At 54.7% G+C, this 21087-nt stretch overlaps 1 protein-coding gene across 1 annotated transcript in view; it reads right to left on the reverse strand.

Annotated features, from left to right (window-relative positions):
• Positions 1–21087, reverse strand: part of RAPGEF1 (Rap guanine nucleotide exchange factor 1) — a 71616-nt gene that overhangs the window by 7393 nt on the left and 43136 nt on the right. The window contains exons 13-20 of the mRNA XM_044920437.1: positions 13034–13306; positions 12079–12171; positions 10169–10254; positions 7165–7276; positions 5416–5491; positions 3157–3241; positions 1402–1494; positions 340–525 (exon numbers count right to left, since the gene is read on the reverse strand). Coding sequence (XP_044776372.1) covers positions 340–525; positions 1402–1494; positions 3157–3241; positions 5416–5491; positions 7165–7276; positions 10169–10254; positions 12079–12171; positions 13034–13306 — 1004 coding nt within the window. The remainder of the gene's footprint in view (positions 1–339; positions 526–1401; positions 1495–3156; positions 3242–5415; positions 5492–7164; positions 7277–10168; positions 10255–12078; positions 12172–13033; positions 13307–21087) is intronic.

The following is a 21087-nucleotide window of genomic DNA, read 5'->3' on the forward strand; positions in this document are numbered from 1 at the left end:
AGGGTCAGAGGGAGAAGCAGACTCCCTGCCGAGCAGGGAGCCCGATGCGGGACTCGATCCCGGGACTCCAGGATCATGACCTGAGCCGAAGGCAGTCGCTTAACCAACTGAGCCACCCAGGCGCCCAAGGGGCGTTTTTTTAAATCACCCATCATGACCCCCTGGAGGAGAGGCCCAGCCCCTGGGGAACCCACTGGGCTGTCCACAAGACCACCCCAACCCATCGCAGGGCCTGGGCAGAACCAGGAAGAGAGGCTCTAGGGCTGGGGAGGTGGCTATCGGGCACTACTCCTGTGGAGGAGGGCCGGAGAAGCCACGGGCAGACAGCTGGTGGCTCACCTGGCGGCTACCCCCCGGGCTGCCAGGGGCTGGTCGGAGTTGGCACACCTGAGCAGCTTCTTCTGGTCCACCTTGTCCAGGATGTTCTTCCGGAGCACCCGGGCCAGGCTGAGCTCCCCGCTGCACACCAAGCGGAAGACCAGCTCCATCAGCAGCTTCAAGATCTCTTCTGTCAACTCCACGAGGCTAGAGGACCAACGGCCACACAGTGAGGGGCCGGGACACAGCCCAGGAAGAGGACGGCTGCCATCGGGCCCAGAATCCACCTCAGAATACCCAAGGGTCACATGGCACCGACCAGCAGGGCTAGGAAACCTCTTCAGGGAAAAGAGCAAGAAAAGGTGTCGGGATGGCCACCCGGAGCCTCAAAAGTGCCAGGAGAGGTCCCATCCTGGTGGTGACACGAATGGCCCCACTCTCAGTAAATGCTCGCTGGCACTGGACAAGCTCCGGGCCCGTTTGGGCCCGGGGCCACGGAGACACTCCCACTCCGATCCTGTCCCAGAGGAGGCCCCTGGTCCTGCCTGGGTGGTGAATCACTACGAGGCCCCGGCCCCTCAGAGCAGCCGCCTGCAGGCCGCTCCTCAACTCCCTCTGCACAGTGCTTTCTGTGCCCGGCGGTCTCAGTGCTGTCCCGGGCTGAGGCCATCCTCCCCGCAGAAGGGAAGTGCCTTGAAGGCAGGGCCCGCAGTTTCCTTCACCACGGCTCTCCAGACCTAGGAGACTGAGCGGCTGGACGTGCGCTTGTTAAGTGAATGGTGACGGTGAGTGCTGAGTCTGGGGGGAGGCGGGGGGGACTAGGCTATGCTGCATGTGCGAGGGACGGCCCCCACGAGGAGAGCGGTGTGGCCTGTGGCTGGGTCATTCTCCCCAAGGGTCTTGTTCAGGTGGGCAGGAGCAAGCCCGACCCAGAGCTGCAGGGCGGGGCTCTGTGGGCACAGCTTGAGAGAAGTGGGGGGAATGGGACGGGATGTCCCCAGCTCAGCAAGGAAGCCTGCAGCCCCGGTGGGGAACCCTGGGGTGCCCCGGCGTCCCTACCACCTCCTGGGCACAAGCACTCACCACAGCTCATCCACCACCCGCACCAGCACAAAGAACGTGTTCTTGCTGACGCGCTTCTTGAATGTGTCGGCGAAAGGAGAAAACTTCTCGTACGTGGAGTGTAGGTTAAGGAAAGCCATTCTCACACAGGCAGGGGTGGGCTGAGGACAGGGGAGGGCTATTTCTCCCAGCTGCCGTTTCCAGGGTGCTTATGATGTACACGAGCCCCGCTTCCACTGCCTTTCCGTCGGGTCCCCCCAAGCTTCCCGTGGGACTTACTGAAACGTTGCAGGCTGCCCTGCTGAGCCTGAGGTGGAAAAAGGTGGTCAAAAACCAAATGCCCTAAACACTCTCTCAATGGGACTGGGGGGGGGGGGGGGCGGCGGTGTGGTCCATAGGTGCCTCCTGCACTCTTGCCGTCTCTCCATAGCTTCAGACGCCCCTTCCCCTCAGCAGCCACACACCAGGCCACCTCTAGCTCCTCGCCAAGGTCGTGGTTTCCACCTGGAGGGGCAAAGATTCTCACCATCCTCTCAGACCCTGCTGTGGCTGTCCTTCCTGCTCTCCAGGGATCCACGGGTGCTCAGGAAGGAGACTCGCACCAAGGACTGTCCCCAGAGCCTGCAGCCGCCGCACAGGGTAGGGGCTGGGACCCTGAGCTCAGGAGTGTGTGTGTGTGTGGGTCACTTAAGCTCTTTGAGGCTGTTTCCTCAATCACGTAATAGGTAGTAATTTAACAGCATCTATAATACTGTAACAATGTATCAAGCAGTTTTATAACTAAGTGAGCCTTCACCTGCACGGGCTTAGCATCCCGTCCGACACTAGGAAGTTCTCAACAAGTGTGAGTTACTATCACTTGCTGAGCCAGGCCTGGGAGCAACTGAATGCGTGAGGCTATAGGGAACAAGTCTCTGCAGTGGGGGCTGTCTACTTCCATCTTGAGGGACCAGGTCCTCTAGGGCTGGGGCACGGGGACGGTGAAAGGAGCCACAGGGGTCCGGAGGAGACAAGAGGCCAAGCCTTAGGGCACGCAGGAAGGGAAGGGGGACAGCCTGGAGGACTCAGGACTTCCTGCCCCGGGCAGTAGCAGTTGTCCAGCAGATGGCAGTCGTGGGCTGTGGCATGGGGAGGTGGCCCGCTGTCACAGCAGCTCAGGTCAGCCTCCGCAGGAGGAGCAGGTTTGAGAGAAAGTCAATGACCCTGGGTCCTAGGGCCTGGGGTCATCCTCAACCATTACTGCACGGTCATCCTCAGAAGGGTGAGCCCGTGACGCAGAGACGGGTGACGGGTAGGAGCCAATGCTATCTGGACATGGTCTTTCTGTCGACTGCTGGGTCTGCCACCAGGCGGAGTGGCTGTGCCTTCCCCCGAGGCTGTTCATGGGAGTCTTGACTCCCACAAGCCCCGCACACTTGGGACCTATCACCTCAATGGCCTGCGGCTCGGCTCAGAAGCTGCAGGTGCCAGCGACCTGGGCCTCTGCAGGGGCCTGAGCGCATTCTCCCTCTCGCGGTGTGTCAGTTCCTTCTAACTCCTTTTCAGGGCTTCCTGGTGACCACAGCTGCTGTTAGCACACCCGTGACTTGGCACCTCCTGTCATCTCACTCAGCACTCAGACAAGGAAGGAGACTGGAAGGGGAAGCCCGGCCCGAGGTCCCAAAGCTAGGGCGCGGGGGAGCAGGCAAGAAAGGCCCTCTCTCTCCTGGCTGGCTCCGAAGGCTCCATGCCAGGAGGGGTGTGGGGCCGGGGCTGGGGGACTACGGGAAAGGATATCTGTACTGCAGCTTCTTGATGAGCTCCTCCGGGGTGATGAAAGTCCTGTAGGTGGTCAAGAAGGCCTCACAGTACAACACCAAATCTAGAGCGAAGAACAACTGATGAGCGATGCCTGCCACTGGCAGGAGACAAAGATGGGCAGCTCGCCTGCCGCACATACTTGCCATCCCTGACCACACATCAAGAGCTTCTTATCTGTCCTAAGACTCGATGATTCAAAGGGTAGTAATTGTGTGCATAGAAAAAATAATTCAAACTCATCAGCAGAATTTTGAGGCTAAATCATAGGTGATACTTTAGATGGCAGGGCCCAGGAACAAAAATCTTGGGAATTTCCACATCTTGAGAGACCTAAGATAAGGCTGTTCTTCTCTGGACACGGACCCCCTTCTCCTGTCTTCTCTCGTTCATCCCCCAGCTCGCCAGGTGGAAGAAGCGAGAGGATCCCCGCTTCTCCAGCGGAGCAGTGCAGGTTCCTGTGCCCTGGCCCTGGCCAATCACCTCCAGGACAATCGAAAGCAAAAGCAACACCTGCTCTGGCATCTGGGGTCTGGGGTCTGTGCAGGGGTGGGCCTGGCTGGAAGCACAGAGCATGGCCCAACAGCATCCTGCTCAGGCTCCTCCTTCCTGGATCCTAACTCACCAGCTCACTGCCCACTGGGGCTTTTGTTCAAAGACGGGCTAGGTGAGGAGGCAGAGATGGGCCCAGCACAGGCCACTGCCTGCTTCTGGAAGAACAGATCCAAGTCTGCATGCCCTAAGCCGTGGGCGATCCAGTATAGTAGCATTGGGGTGGTCTCCGGTCCACAGGAAGCCACTGCCCAAGGAACGTGCTATGTGGCCCAGGGCCTCTGCCTCCACCATCCATCCACGTACAAATGACTTTGTTTCCCTGCGGCCTCAGAATCTCTCCATGACTGAGATCAAGTGGAGGTCCCAGCTGGCGGCAGCGCCTCCTTTCCTGGGCACCATTGGCCACCTGGAAGGCTCTGGACTGCCCTGTCCACGGGGCTCCCTCTGGCCGGGGCTGCAGCTGGCTGCAGCTGCAGGACAGCAAGGCTTGCTGCTCCAACCTGAGGACGGAGCCAGCTCCCACCTCAGTCCTTTGGATAAAAATGAAAACTGTTCCTCTCGCCCAGATGAGGCTGGTGCTCAGGCTCGCGTCGAGGAGGGTCTGCTGCAGAGAAGCAGAGCGAGGGCTGCTCCTGAGCACGGCCTCACGTCAGCTCCGCGCATCTCCCTGTCCACTGGGGACCTCTTCAAACAGCCGGGTGAGCTGAGGCCAGGCCGGGCCGGGGCGTGCCTGGCTTTGAACTCAGTCCCCAGGACCGGGCTCTGCCCTAGTCCAGAGAAACCAGGGGTGAAGAAACCGCAGAAGGCAAAACAGTGGCTACGGTGGTTTGTTGGAGTTATTTCTTCTTTTTCTCTATTCTCCAACTTCTCTGCAATGTGACCATTTCTGTACTACTTTCCTAATTTAAAAATTCCCAGAATCATTCTGTGTAACAGGGAAATCTGCTGTCAAAACAGGGACATGGTCATATATAAAAGTAATGTTGGTGGGTGAGAGTTTCAGGATTGGGGGATTTTAATTCTTCCCAGAACTGGCTTTAATACCGTTGTCACATCCCCTTTTTAATAACTTTCAAAGACGTAGAGGGAGAGGAGTCTGGGGAGCGCCCCTCCCCCGTCCTGGCGGAGGTCAAGGTCATGGCACCTCCTCTCCCGCTCCACCCGAGGTGGAGTGAGCGCGCTTTTGCTAGCACAGAGTCCACCCAACAGCAGGTCCCCTGGATCAGAAGCCCGTCCTAGGACGGTGCCACCACTGCTCTAAGACTGGGCTCCGGACAGAACACGTGCTGGGGTCTGCTTGTGGAGCCCCGAGTGAAATCCTGTCTAGTGTCTGGAATAACACAGTGGGTCAGACCTCAGGAAGCGCTGAAACAGCTACCTACGTGTTGTTACCTGAGGTGCCGCTGGCAGAGCACCTAACTAGGTTCTGCGCTCGCAGCTTCCCCTCTGCCGCCTCTGGGGACGCTTGGGGTCGCCACTACCCTTCACCGTGGAGGGTGCACCCTGAGAGGGCTGGTCCAACAGCATCCTGCTCAGGCTCCTCCTTCCTGTATCCTAGGGTGGGCTCTCCGCACAGTGGCCGCGGGCACCAGGACCACGTTCTGACCCCCGGAGGGCTGTGGGGCCAGCCCGCCCCAAGGGCTGTGACAGAGACCAAGGCCCCCGCCCAGAGCACTGCCGCACCTTTCCTGTCTGTCTCAGTAGCGTGCACCAGTAGGATATCTCCAGACCCGCCACGGACGTCTGGCCCGTCGTCACCCTGCAAGGACAAAGCAAAGGAGGGCATGGAGCAGAATTCAGCCATAAGAGAGTTGGATCAGAAAGTTCTAGGCAGAGACGAGATGACCAAGCCGCTGCACTGCGGAGAGCCCGGGGCCGCCTTCCCTCTGCCCCCCCGCCCCCCACCTAGGAGCAATGTTCTGCACTCCGCAGACAGGACAGACCAGAACTCCTCTGGGAGGTGGACGGCCCTGGGAGCTGTCCAGACACCAGGGCACGTTGCACTGGGTCACTCCAGAGTTGGGGGACGACGGCCCCATTAGATCTCTCCCTCTTCACCAACCCAGGGGGCAGGGAGGTGAGGAGGGGAGTTCTCCTGCTGGGACGGTGGGACCCACAGGGAGGCAGGCAGGACTGCCACCAGCCACTCCCAAGAAGACTGTAGAGGCAGCAGGGCTATTTCCAAGTACGGTCACGTTCCTAAAACTGCAGCAAGCCATCCTAAATTTACATGTTTCCCCAGGTGCAAGGAGAAGTCACTTGTCATAACCTCACAAATACCACAGGGAGCCCTCAGAGGAGTGTAAAGTGTCACAAAGACGTTCAATTGTGCCTGACGTCGCTTCTATGATACCAGCTGCCCTCTGCCAATTAAGTAAAAAGTCTTACTTTCGTGTTGGCAAACAGAAACTTTAGCCCATAAGCCAGAGCGAGCGGTCAGCAGGGCCAGGAATGGGAGCACAGCACCAGGCCTGCCTGAGCGCACCACCCCCAGCCTCTGGTTCTGAAGGAAACCAACCTCACGAGCCCCCACGGGTTCACGGCCCTCAATTTCGGAAATGCACCTGCCTCTCCAGGGCATCCGTGTTTTCACCCCTGGATTCCAGAGTCCCGAGAGCATCTTGGATCGCCAGCTAAGGCTGAGGGTAGCTATGCCCAGGACCTGATTTTTCAGAAGGACTTTCTGGCAAGGGTCACGAAGCATCACTTCTCTCTGCAGAGAAGCCGGCTGCCCCACTGTCCCCGCCTGCCCTGCCCTGCCTGTTCCGCTCGGCCCAGCCCGGCACTGTGCAAAGGGCAGAATCCGCCTGCTTATCTGTGCGTCCGTGTGTGTGCTGCCATGGAGCCGGAGCCCAGAAACACAGTCACTTCCCCAGGGCTGGGTCGGGGCTATCACATTAAGAGGTTCCTCTGTGTTTCCAGAATCGCACAAGGCCCTCCTGACAAGCCACAGGACAGAGGCGGCTGCAGGCCAGGGATTTCTGAATCAGACTGTGCCTCCCACTGAAACTACAGTGGGTTATTCGGTCAATACGAATGTGAAGGCAGCTTATGCTGAGGGCTCACCACGCTCAGGCTCTATGCTGAGCACCCTACACGGGTTTCACTGTTATAATATCCTCCAGAGTCCTGTCCTCTGGGGCTTAGAGATGTTAAGTGACTTGCCCAAGATGACTCTCTAGAAGTGTCAGAGAAGGGGACAGTGCACTTTCTCCAGGAGGCCATCCATTTGCCCAGGATCCTTCAGCACCCCCAGTGGCCCAGGCATGGGTCAGGATAAATGCCATGCACAGAGCCCAAGAAATGTGAGGTGGCCACCTCATGTGTTGGTGCCTTGCATGGGTCCTGCTGTTTGAGACACCTCAAGGTTACACTGTCCTCAAAGCCCCCTCACCTCCTTTATGGACCAGACCGCACAAGGCCTGTACTCACCTCCTGCTTGAGTGTCAGCCTTGCCATAATCTCATTGTGGTCGATGAGGGACAGCTCATCCACTTCCTCCTCCGATCGAGCCAACTCTGAACCATCTGGTGACCTTGAGGCCCTAGAGAGAGAAGTGGTTTATGTTGCAAGGGTCCAGCAGACACTGGGGTCCGGGACACCAGGGGGCTGAAGTAGTATGGCCCTTTGCGTGACTACGAGTTACAACTGCCCCTAACAGGTTCTCCTGGAACTGCAGCTCCCACATGAAGGCCATACTGCTCCCCACCCCCAGCACAGGGGGCCTGAGTGGAGGCCGGAAGCCAGGGCAGGGACTGGATTTCCAGCGCCACTACTGATGACTTCTGTGACCTTGGGACATTTCTTGTTCTCTGTGGATGCTCTGTCAATGGAAGGGATTAAGAAAGAGACTGGGAAGCCTGCGTGGCTCAGTGGGTTAAGCATCTGACTCTTGATCTCAGGGTCATGAGTTCAAGTCCTGCGTTGGGCTCCATGCTGGGCGTGGAGCCTACTTAAAAAGAAAAAAAAATGAAAAGAAGAAAAAAAGATCAAGAAGGTTTCATTGAGTTATTTAAATAAGTGATGGGATCAGTCACTCTGTCAAGGCCACCATATGCACAGTCAGTATTCAAAGACAGGAAGAGCAAGAGGGCAAGCAGGTTGGGAGAGTTTGCATGGCTATTAATGTCATTCCTCAAGTCTTTTCCAAGGGCCACCTGTCAGACTGAGAAGCATGAACCAGGCAGACTGGCCCTTGCCCTTGGGGTGCTGGGTGCAGCAGGAGAGACTGATGTTAAAACGAGCGGTAGGGGCAGTAGCCTGAGCAGAAAGCCCAGCCCGGTGTGAAGGGCAGCAGGCCCCTGCGGCAGGACAGCCGAGCGGAGACCTGCGGCACTGAGCAGGAGTTTGCTGGTGAAGGGGGAGGAGGAGAGAACCGCCAGCAGAGGGGAAATGTGGGGCAGCGAGGGGGCATTCCAGGAGCAGACGGACGCTGGTGTGCGGGCACCTTGCTTCCCTGGCATTTTCTCCCATATCCCCATTTTATTCTGATGATTTCCACCATGCCGGCCTTGTGGTCATAGGCCACATTTTTAACCCTGAGTATGTGAGACATAAAAATTTGTGCCTTCAGTAAGGCAAGGATGGCCCAGAGCAAAATCACACACGGTCCTGGGAAGAACCATCTGCTACGTGTCCCTTCAGTGTCGGGTCTGCACTCTGGCCTTCGTGGAAAGAGGACAACATTTTCATAATTGCTTCTAAGCAGTCAATGTGCTCATCCTTCTGTTTTTTTTTTTTTTTTTTTTTTTTACAAGGGCCATCTGCAACTCTGAAAAATGGTGCTCTCGGGTTCAGTGCGGCTGGAGGCAGAACCCGTGGGCTCAAGTTGCTTGGTGCAGACACCGTTTGCTACCAGGTGTTCAACTACAAAACCCATCAACCCCTGCTTAACCCGTGGGGAGATCTTAGCCCAGGCAGACGGATCAGGCAGACTCCACATGGATAGCACCTAGGACTGGCCACGAGCAGGCTGGGCGGGCAGCCCTCTACAGCAGGCCCCTACAGAATGAATGCTTTCTGTTTTTATTCCTGTCTCTTGCTATTTTATTTTTACGACCTCTTCAACCACTTATGCTTAGGCCTGACAAGTGGGTACTGCCTGGCTCTGTGCCTAGAACCCCAGAGGTAGCTGAACCTTGGCCTGGAGAGGGAGGAAAAGCTTGAACTTGTAGAACAGTTCACTAAGAAGGCGATGTCAACATGAGTTGCGGATGGCAAGGTGGATCTGCAGGCCCTACACATGGAGAAATTTACTACATATTTGTAAACCTGGTCAGGTGTGACTTGTGCTAATACTGAAAAATGTTACAAAAGATTAAAGAGACATACAACTAAATGTACTGACTCCTGACTGGTCTTGGTTCTAAAAAAATAAGCTACACAAGTTAATTTTAGGGAGGACTGGGGAAATGGAAGATGGTTTGCATATCAGATGATACGAGGGAATATATTATTAATTTTCTTAGGTGTGATGATGGTATTGTAATACGGCAGGCTTTTAAAATATTTTAGGAGGAGGGGTGCCTGGGTGGTTCAGTCAGTTAAGCATCCAACTCTTTTTTTTTTTAAAGATATTTCTTTATTGAGAGAGAGCGTGAGAGTGAGCACAGGCAGGGGAGGGGTAGAGAGAGATGGAGAAGCAGACTCCCCACTGAGCAGGGAGCCCTATGCGGGGCTGGATCCCAAGACCCTGGGATCATGACCTAAGCTGAAGGCAGATGCATAACTGACTGGGCCACCCAGGAGCCCTAAGCGTCCAACTCTTGATTTCAGCTCAGGTCATGATCTCAGTCGTGAGATCAAGCTCTGCGTCGGGCTCTGTTCTGGGTGGGGAATCTGCTTGAGATTCTCTCTCTCTTCCCCTCTTGCCCACACCCCGACCCCCACATGCTCGCTCTCTCTCTCTCTAAAATAAATAAGTCTTTTTAAAAAATTAAAATATTTTAGGAGGCACACTGAAGTATTTAGGGGCTGAATGTCATGTCTGTAACTTACTTTCAAATGGTTTAACAACACAATATACACACCACATCTAGTAACTCACAATAAAAAGTTTTTTTCGGGCGTCTTTGACACCCCCTTAGTGCGCCTGAACTTGGAAGAGGCCGAGGAAGGTTGGCCTGGGATTTAAGACTGTCATGGGTCATTTGTAGAGTAGATCGTTTGTGAGCACATAATCAGGAAGTAGGGCAGACTGCATGCCAGAATGAAGGTCTTTAAGGGTGGGATTATTAGTGACATATCTGGTTGACTCACACATTTCTGTACTTGCCATGTTTTCTACCCTGAACACACAGAATTTCGCGAGTCAGAAGAAAGGAAAGGGTGTAGACCTCAAGCTCCCGCAGGCCTGGCGTGCTTGTGGGCAAGGGGCCGCCCTCCCCAGGCGGCCCTGCAGCTTTCAGGGAACCTGCTCCACCTGGTCACTCCCTACCTGTCACCATCTCTGCTCTCCTTCCCGGCTGCGCTGCTGGCCGACGAGGGATCTCTCGGATGTCCGTCTTTCATAGCTGGTGATTCCTGAAAGGAGAAGTCAGTACTGGGTTTGTGACAGGTGCCCCATGCTGGGAGGATCTGTTTCCCAGCATTCCCGCCTGCAAGTGGCCTCTGAGCGCAAGTTCCTATGGAGCAATCTGACATGTGAACAAGGTAACCGTGAATGTGGTTAATGACACAGGAAGGGCAAGGCCCTCTTCGGACTAGCATCTTGCCTTTATGGACAGTGACAGGTGCCCCTACTTAGGACCTCTGTCAGCTGCCAACCTAGATGAAGCCATCCCAAGCACCTTCTAGGAGAAAGGACTGTCACGGTTGCCACTACTCGGCCAGGCTCAGCCAAGCACTGTGTTAAGGGCTTCATGTACCTCTCCTCGCCCGGCCCTGACCAAGACCCTGTCTGTTCACTGGCATCACTGTGCCCACTCACACACACACACACACACAGGCTGAGAGCGATTGAAGGCCCTGCCCAAGACCACACAGCTAGAAGGCTGCAGCCTGCATTCAAACCCAGGGTTGTCTGCCTCCAAAACCTGTGTCTTTAACCACGGTGCCCCGCCGGTGTGCAACAAACCTTTGCTGACTTCCTAGTTAAACCAAGTCCTCAGGACTGCCATGTTCAACTGCCTCCCAGTAGAGTTCCAAGGGGTCTAAGTGCTCGAGCGCATGAGTGCAACCCCCTCTCCTCCAGTGGCCTGGCCCTGGGCATCTGGGCCCATCCCACTCAGTGACAACATGGCTATCTGGCATCCCTGGTCTGCCACCGAGGCCACAACAGAGAGCAGGGCGGCATGGAAACACAGATTATCCTCAGGGACAGTGCTCTGAGGAAAAGTCAGCACTGACCGTGGTCATGGGTGGGGGGGGGGGGGGGAGAGCCACGGAAGGCCAGCTAGGGATAGGCTCCATTGTGTGGAGGCCAAGCTGGATGATGCGGGGGCACAGGTCAGCAGAGAGGACAGGTGAGGAGCGAACATCAGAAGAGAAACAGCTTCCATGGACAGGGTCAAATCCCATCGGGGTGAAAACTCGTGTTCTAGGACTTACTAATGCCTCAAGTGGGGCTTGCCTTGTGTGGACAGCTAACATCCTGTGGGGATGCCCTTGGTGTGGGGGGGTGCACCTTACGAGGAGTGACCATACTTTTAATGGGCTAGGCCCTGTGAGCTGATGACCAGGGAGGACTCGAGTCCTCATGGCACCTCCTCTCAAGGGACTCATTATTTTTTGAAGCTTTTGAACTTGTTCATGTTTTGCTGCAGCAAAACCCGGCAAGCTGACTGCTCAACAGAACGGCCATATCGAGCTGGGACAGAAGTCAGCCAAAGGTGGCCACATCAGGTGTTTCTCTATGCTCTCAGGAGGGAGGTGCATTAACACAGCAGGGGCTCACTGCCAGACCCACCCGGCTTCTGAGGAAGCTGTTCCTGTGGGGATGACGGAGAGTGCTGGGGGAGCACGAGGGGGCGAAGGCTCGGGAGGCTTGGTGGTGTAGGAGAAAAGACTCCCGCCCTCTGGGTAGGGGACGGAAGATGGACCTCAACACTAGAAGACAGGACAGAAAGAAATCCCGGAGAGCAACCGATGTGTGGCCAGGCCAACACCACGCTGCCTCTGCAGATTTCCAGAAGACCCCTGTGGCCTGAAGAGTGCCACACGCACTGAAAGCAGAGGGAGGACCTCCTCCAGGAGCCACGTCCTCTCCCCACGGAGCCATGCTGGCTCTCAGCAAGGCGGCGGGGCCCCAGCCTGCCTGCTAGCGACCGGGAGGCTCAGCCAGGCAGAAGCAGGGCCCAACCCTGCCAGGCCAGGCCACATGCACGAGGCAGCCCCGAGGTTACTTACTCCTCGAGAGTGAGCCAGCTCCTCGCTGCCCTGGCCAGAGGAATACAGATTGACGTATTCACCCTCACCAGCCTCCTCACTGGTATTTTCACTCTGGGGGAGACAGGATGAGAGGAAGTGCACATGTGACAGGCCCCCTAGGCAGCCGGCACGGCTCAGAGGGCTGGCCCTGCCTGGGGCCCTCCTCCCGTGGGGAGGAAAAGGGGCAGCGGCGGGCCCTCGCTGCTCCTTGGGAAGCTTCCCCCCGGCCAGAGAACGCTGCTGCTTTGCCACCTCTTGCCTGTGTTACAGGGGACGTAACTTTCCTGCTGGATCTTCCCCGAAGAGGGGGAGGGCCGTTCAAACTGCCCTGAGGAGGCGCACTCCTCCCTGCGCTCCCCAGAGGGGTTCCCAGCGCCACGGCGGGCCGGGGAGGGAGAGAGGCAACCCCAGACAAGTCAACACGCAGCCGCGCCCTGCGCCCTGCGCCCTGCAAGGTGGTGGCCCCGTGCCCCGATGAAGAACTCAGCGAGCGGAACGGCACAGGCAGCAGGCCCCCCGTCAGCAGCACACGCGGCACCAGAGGCCACCACCTCTGACCTCTGTCAGGGTCCTGTCTGCATCTGTCTTCCCAGCGTGTCGGTAGCTTTCTCTAACAACACACAACCCAACGGAAAACCGGGAGCACTTTCTGTCTCATGCGCACGAGGACTGTCTCTAAGTGGTCACTAATCCGTTGGTGGAAAATCAGATTCCCCATCTGACGGGAACTTCGTACGGAAGGTTCCCTTTTCTGTTCTGGAGACAGACAGGCTACTACTGCACTTTGTGACCTTCCGGGGACCCGGACCTAGCCCCGCTGCTACGGGGCACGTGCCAGCAACAGGCCTGGCTGCCGGTGACAGGCGGTGACGGCGGGCTCGTGAACGGCCATCCGGCAGCCCCACGTGGAGGGGGGTGTGCGCTGAGTTCTCACCGAAGGCGTCTGGGGCGAGTCAGTGAGAGAGATTTCGGAAGGAAGGCGGACAGTGTTCCCATGAAAGTTGCTCTCCTGAGAAGATGAGAGAGGCCCGTCCACGGTGCTGGGAGGCAGACTGGCTACGGCTGGCACCGCTAAGTCAGAGCTCTGAGACTGGTGGACGGGTGGGAAATGTGGAGAGGAAGAGGAGGTAGGCGGAAGGAAAGGTTGAACGGAAGCTTGGTTGTGAGGCACGAAATCCTGGGAGTAGGACCTAAACACAGATTTATACTACAGAATCAAGGTGGAAGACAGACACAAAAACGGGAAGATGGGAAGAAGAAAACAGACAAGAGAAAAACTCATTAGATTAACTCAGCTGAACTGTGGCAGGCTGTTCACAGTAATTCTAATGAGGACCACCGACCAGGCCAAACCAACCCCCGCACTCCTCTGGCCGAGGTTCCCCAACCCGGGCACATCCTCCCTTGAGAAGGGCCTGAGGACCGACCAGCCCCTTCTTCGGCGTCTGAACAGTAGGACGCGGGCACCCCCAAAGAAGAGCCAGCCCTGCATGCTGTCCAGGTGGTCCCACTTTCTGCTCCGCCAAACCCAACCCATGCCTTCATCCCTTCAGAACTTGTGGCTAAATTCAGTATGTGCACTCAGACACCTGGGTCCTATTTACTCATTTTGAATCTTCTGCATGAATCTCTTTGGTTTTGTCCCTTAAAAGTCAAACACTACAGCCTTTTAAATACCGTAATCCACCTGAAATGCTTTTGGAAGGGAAGGTTTAGGCCTTAAAAATGGTTGGAAGGACTGTGCTATCAAAATGCTAAAAATTTCTGAGTTCATGCCCCTTCCTATACAATCTTTTCCTTTTTTTTTTTTTTAACAAATGAAGGGGCTTGCAAGGCTTCTGATACCACCCTACAGGGGCAAGGGTACACTCTCCCAGATTCTCATCAAGAGAGAGGTCTGGAGCCAGGCTGAGGGGTGACAGTGAATGCCCGCAGCTTCTTAGTCAACGAGCACTGTCCAGGCCTGGGCTCTGCTGCAGGAGGAGGGACAGAGGAGCTCTGGGACCAGGGGCCACCAGGCTCAGAACCTGACAATGTCACCATGTCCCATAAAGGGCCTGACAACCTGATGCTGTCACAGGGTAATGGGAGAGGGGCATGTGGAAGGGTCTGTATCCAAAGTCCTTGCCAGGCCCACTTGCCCACTATAGATGCTGGAATCTGACAAGGGCCAAGTTCAACACAAATGTGCACATCACTCACTCAAACGTTCTCTGCATTTTGCCACTGGATTTTCAGAACCCAGGACAAGGAAAAGGAGGAAGAAGAAATAAAATTTTAAACAGGAGGTTAAAGCCACTCACATCCTTAGGTGGTTTTACAAAGTTATACTTTGCCCTGGACTGAGAGTGGCCACAACTCAAGTGACAGGCACGCTCCCCCCTCCTTCCCACCCGCTGCTGGCCTGGCCCTGGCTCCTTCCTGGCTGGACTGATTAAAGCTTCCTTCGGCTTGGATGGTTTACATCAGACTCAGGACACCTGCCCGTGGTGCCTACTCCCTCTCACACATTCTGTTTCTCCATCTAACTCCCAAAATCAAGACCAACCCTGTACGTGGCCAAACAAATCGGTGGGGAGTGCCATCAGTGTTCTGAGTGAGACACTGAAGGTTTGGCTTCTTGGTAAGAAGCTCCGTGCCCAACCTTCTTTCTGAACGAGCTGCATGAGGGGATCCCCGGCTCCGAGGCTCTCATACTGGGGGCTGAGGCGCCGGAGTATCCACAGTGCCCTCATCAGCCAGGTGCCACGTTTCACCGGCCTTTCCCAGTGACCACCCAGGCGTAGGGGCCTCACCCTAGGCCTTGCTGGGGATGGCAGTAGGGTAAAGTGTTTGGCTTCTGGGACTCTCCAGTGCATTCCTGGTAAATGTCCCCCCATAGTGAGGCTCTCACTGGCCGGGAAAGGCCACAGAGAAGACAGTGTGGGGGAACGCACTGGCCAGCAGATGGCAGGGCCTGGTCCTGGGAGGCCACCCTGAGGGAAGCCCACACCGCCGCTTCAGGCAGTGGCTTCGGTCTCACGGTCTCACGCAGGAGCCAGGTTCTCAGATCTCCTGCCTGCGCATCCCCAAGGGTAGCTGCTGCCTTGAGATCTGACAGAGGCCTCTCCCTTGCGCATGAATTCAACTAGTTTAAGATCAATGTTGCTGAATGTTTGTATCTCTCAATTTATATGCTGAAATCCTAACTCCCATAGGTGGTGGTATCAGGAGGTGGGGACCTTTGGGAGGCTCTTAAGACCTCTCGTAAACATGATTAGTGCCATATAAGAGAGGATCCAGAGAGATGCCTTGCCCTTCCATCATGTGAGAACACAATGAAAAGTCTGCGACCTGGGCGCCTGGGTGGCTCAGTTGGTTAAGCGACTGCCTTCGGCTCAGGTCATGATCCTGGAGTCCCGGGATCGAGTCCCGCATCGGACTCCCTGCTCGGCGGGGGGTCTGCTTCTCCCTCTGACCCTCCCCCCTCTCATGTGTTCTCTCTCTCGCAAATAAATAAATAAAATCTTTAAAAAAAAAAAAAAAAGTCTGCGACCGGAAGGGGCACCAGCCCTGTTGGCAGCCTGACCTTGGACCTTCCGCCTCTAGAACTGTGCTGTGTATTACCACCCAGTCTGTGGAACTGGGTTCGAGCAGCCTGAACAGACTGAGGGATATGCCAGTTCTTTCAAGAGTCCTGACACTGCCCTCGTTGACCCCCCACCCCCCAACGTAAGCTTACTCAGCACTCCACCAGGCCCTGCAGTGACTGAGCACCTGACGTATCTACATAAGCGGTTTCTGCACGATCACACGATGCTGCCAAGTCTGATGGGACCTTCTGAACAAGCTCTGATCTGAGTCGGGTGGCCGACTCACACACACCGTGGGTGCCTCTTCTGGGAGATGGTACAAGGGTGACTGCTGAGGACACAATCTCAAGTCACACAGACTGGGCTCTGGGCCATCTCTTTCTACCTGTGTGACCTTGGGTAAGTAACTGAAGTTCCTGAGCCTCGGTTTCTTCGTCTTTATTTATTTTTTAAGTCATCTCTACACTCAACGTGGGCCTCGAACTCACGACCCTGAGATCAAGAGCTGCACGCTCCTCTGACTGAGCCAGCCGGGCACCCTGGTTTCTTCATCTTTAAAACGGGGATGGAAACATGTACTAATGTATGTTAATTACACTTGAATAAAAAAACAAACAAAAATAATTGAAACGGGGATGAAAACACCAGCACTCCTCTCGGAGGGTCTGTGTGGATTTACTGAGCTGACGCTCTGCAGTCCTGAGCACGGTGGCGGCACGTGACGAACACTCTCAGCTCTCCTCCCTCACCTGCCGAAGTACCAGTCTGGGAGCCACTCCAAACCGCAGAGCTGAGGGGCTTAACGGGGTCTACTACCTATTTCCCGAACAAAGGAATACGTACGCGTTGACTCTAATATTATAACTGAAGCGCCCAGGATACCCCCTGACTCGCAGCAATGTCTCGGCTCCGAGCGGGGAAGGGTAACCGACAAGCTTCCCCCGCCGCACTGGGAGACCGGGGACGGGCGGAGAGGCTCTGGATGCCGCAAGGACGTGTGCTGCAGGGGAGGGGCAGCCACCAAGGAGAAAGCAAGGAGGCTCCCATCTCCAGGACAAAGCCTCCCCAGCTGGCCTGCCCTTCCCTCCCTCAGCAGCCCCAGCCTGTGAGCAGCCCTGGTATTCCAGCTATGCAGTCCTGCTGGGACAAGAGCCAAGCTTGAAAAATACCTTCAAGGGGGTGGGGAGATGCAAGGCACGGCTCTCTAAGCACACAAAGCACCCTCAGTGCCCCTCCTGCAACTCGGGAGGGGAGGGCCGCATTGGGGCTCATCATCACACCATTGTCCACAAGGCCAGTCTCTGCAGAAGTACTTCTAGCCTGTAAGACCACATTCTTCATCGTGGCAGGGAGAAAGGCAGGCTGGCCGCCGAGCAGAAACACCACTTCATCACTGCCTGGAGTTTATTCTAGGACCTGGCTGGTGCCTGGCTGTGCTTCTGACAGAGAGCTGCTGTGCTTTCTGTGGCAGGAATTTTTATTTATAGCCAGAGTAAGCCTGTTTGGGCTGAGGATCTTATACCACGAGGGGGGCTGCCTGGCTGGAGACTGCAGATTTCTGCAGAAGATCTGGGAGTGCCAGAGCAAGTTCCTGGGAAAGAGAGCAGTTAGGAGGGGCTGCCTGGTCCCCATCGTCAGCCTTGATCACACCATCAGTCAAAGTGCCAGCAAGGACCATCTGGGAAGGACGATGCCTGCTGGTCAGATGAGGTGCTAAGGGTTTGCATGGATCATCTCATTTCATCTACACGAAGGGCTGCTATGATCCTTATCACAAAGATGAAGAAACAGGCTGAAAGTGCAGGCCACACACCTCCTAACACACAGCCTGGCTCCTAAGAGAGGTGCGGGGGATGTCCCGCTCACCGAACATTCTGGGCATGTGACAGGCCCCAACCGTATAATCCTACAGCTCTGTGGGATACACCTACTATCTGGCTGGGAGATCTCCCTGACTCAGTGTTTTGTGATGACCAGCAAGCAATAGGCAGGGAGCTGAGGCTTGACATACAAGCCGGGGATGCAGAGACAACATCTGCCCTCACGAGATGCAGGAACTGGCAATCTGCTCTTTTGAAAACAGACACGTGAACGAACCGCTGTGAGTCTTCTGGGTGGAAAAATGATGGCTGATAAGCCGATATGTCGACGCGTGGCCGTGCACACGCTGGAAGACAAAGCCCCCCGAAGCTGGCCAGGTGTCAGTTTTCAAGGATACTTTGTCTCCACTCTAGTCTTGGCATGAAAGATGACTAGGGATGAGCCCTGTGCTGGCAAGAAAGCAGGAATAGAGATCTTTAAATGCAAAATTGATTCCTCACTGTAACAGACATTCCATTTAATTCCTGTGACAGTCGGGACGAACGGGGGTGTCCGAGGGGGCAGTGTGTGCCAGCAGCCGTGGCCAGAGCCACAGGCCGGTGACCCTGCCGGCTCTGCAGTCGCGGTGACTGGAGCTCCGAGCTTTGAGGAACTTTCAACCCTCCCAATTACCGGGCGATGCCATCATCCGAGTGAATGGACTTTACTGTCATAAAGTGTCTGGGAAGCACAGAAGTTGCCAGAGATTGGTCATTACTGCATACTCTTGGCTCAAGCAAGACTTATGACTTCAGTGTTTCTGGATTCTGCTTACCAACACAGAGAAGCTGTTGGACGGCTGGCTTTCAGACTTACATTCGTCTCCATCATTTGTGAGAAAACACACCCAAGGGCAACGGCAGCTTTAGTGTGGGTTGGCTTCCTTCCCGTACAGAGAAGCACTGGGAACTGCAGCTCACTCAGCACTGGTCCTGGGCTCACACTTCCCTTAAACCAGAGACTGCAAGTGTCAATACAACACGGGGCTAAGTGATTTCTCTTGGAAGGAAGTCAGGCTTTCAGCCACTGCACAACACCCTCCACCATCTCTGGGGGATGGGTCTCCTGGAGAGAAGCAGGCCTGGTTTGGCTCTTAAGAGAAGGAAAGTCATCAGGAAGGACCCTTGGTAACATTCCTCGTCACTCTGTGCGGCACGACTGGGAGGAAGTCTGCTCGATGTGTCTCCTCTCTCCTTCCTGGTCTCAGTCAACTACTCTTTACCAAAGCCTTCCTTCGGGGGGGCCCCCTTAGGCCCAGAAGCAACTTCCTTCTTTGATGCCTTTGTGTTAATTTATAACAACTATGTTTTACATAATGTCAAAGGGTAAGTTTCCAAAGCCAAGCAGCAGATTCTGAGGCCCATGCCACGAGCACCTGCCCCGGGGACCTCTCTCTGCTCCTGGCAAGGAGAGCCACTCCCGGGTGTAGGAGTGATGGGACAGTACTCATCAAAGAAAGGCAACATCAGCATCACCCTGGATCCAAAAAATACCTCCTCTCTTTTTGAATAAACTTCTTGGTGGAATCTATTTTTAAAAACTATTTGAACTGGGGCGCCTGGGTGGCTCAGTCGTTAAGCATCTGCCTTCAGCTCAGGTCATGATCCCAGGGTCCTGGGATCGAGCCCCGCATTGGGCTCCCTGCTCGGCGGGAAGCCTGCTTCTCCCTCTCCCGCTCCCCCTGCGTGTGTTCCCTCTCGCTGTCTCTGTCAGATAAATAAATAAAATCTTAAAAAAACAAAAACAAAAACACATTTGAACATTCTAATTAACAAAGGATGTAAAAAAAACCAAACAAACAAAAACCCCAAAAATGTTTTGCCTGGGAGAATTTTAGGTAGTAAGATAGGTGAAAGTGAAAATGTATTGCATTTCTTCTCATGTAACATATTTTTGCAACCCGAATCACAAGATCCTCCTTGAAAACAACAGATTCTGGGCTAATGGTTTCATGGCTAATAATATTCTTGCAAAAACCTCCAACACGTTTTAGGATGCTCTGTATATTCACTAAATATTGACCTTAAGAGCATTGACTCTTTATAGAAAGATTTAGTATGGATTAAAAAATGATTTGAATTCGGTTCTAGAAATCTGACTGAACTATTTTTACTCAGTTTGGATTTAAACAGCATGCCAGGGACTCTAATTTATACTTATTCTTAGAACTCTATTTAGAGCTGTAGCTACACTCTGTAATGTGTCAGAACATGAAGGACAAAAACCCTCTTCTTGATGTCCAGCCTACATACGGGCTTTTCTTTTTATGTAGCCTTGCCAGGTCTCCATTATTTACTGGCAATTAAGCAGTTCATAAATGTCAAATGGACACTGTTCTTCATAGTGGAGATCTGGATTCCTAAAGCCTTAGCTCTAACTAAGACTGAATAAATGACACGGTTCAGCTTCTCTATTCCGGTTTCCCCATCTCTAGAGTGGAGTAAGCTCTCCATCACAGAGCAGTGACAAGCAGACTGAAATGTGAAGGTACAGGCGGGTCTGTGTGTGTGGACGGCACCCTTAGGGTTCATGTCACCACAGGACCTTCACAAGGACCAAGGGGGTCCTTTTGGTGCCAGACCAGCCGGACTGTCACCGATGGAGTCAGAAGCACGTCTGCCAAGGGGCTACAGCTATTTCCTGGGTCTGAAGCTGGTCCAAGAACAATGACCATCTAAAACCCCATGAGCACCAGCAAAAAAAGCAGCAAGAAGTCTTCAAAATGAGGGGCAGAAATGGCTGAGTCACAGTGGCTGCTTCGGCAAGTCTCCAAGGCCAAGGGTCTCCAAGCATTGGGGACAGCCAGCAGCCAGAGCCTTATGGGTTAGCAGAGAAGGAAAATGAGAAAGAAATTGGGTTTTCAGCCACAGTCTGGAACCAGTATGTCTGATGCATGGAAGTGGATGAGTCAGCATCATGTTGTAATGAAATGTGGGGAAGTGGGGAAAGATGGATGTGGTGACGGGTAGAGGAAGAGAGCTAGATGCCTCCTTGGTCCCTGCTAACTGCTTTTGGGTGAATTAAGATCCTTCCAGTCAGTTCGGCATCAGAGCACCTGCCACTTGCTGGCTCGGCCCTGAGCGACATACTGAGGCCGGAAGCACATCATAAGCCCCGTCCTTACCCTCAGAGGATTTACGACCTTGGGAAAAAAGAACTTGAGCATTACAAAAGAAAGAAACACTTTCCCAGTGTGAAAATAAATTATAATGCCTCCCTTCTTATTAAACACCGCTTGTGTGCCTTACACTATGCTTTACGTCAGGACAATTCCAGGCTCTCGTCACTGGACAGGAAATGGAGGTCTACTGATGTGGGGACGGCATGCTCAGGTCCACACAGCAAGTAAGGAAAAATATGGTGCGGAAGGGGACAGAAGACATCAGGAAAGGTGGAACAGAAGACAGAAGCAAGTATGTGCGGGAGAGCTGAGGAGTTGGTGCCAGGAGAAAGTGGGGGGTATGGAGGGCCCGGGCATGGAGACAGGTGAGCAGAAGTAGCTGGTGAGGCCACAGAAGGCTCCGCAGTGCTGAGGGGACATGGGAATCTGGCTAGT

Source organism: Neomonachus schauinslandi, chromosome 13, assembly GCF_002201575.2.
Source record: "Neomonachus schauinslandi chromosome 13, ASM220157v2, whole genome shotgun sequence".
NCBI lineage: Eukaryota > Metazoa > Chordata > Mammalia > Carnivora > Phocidae > Neomonachus > Neomonachus schauinslandi.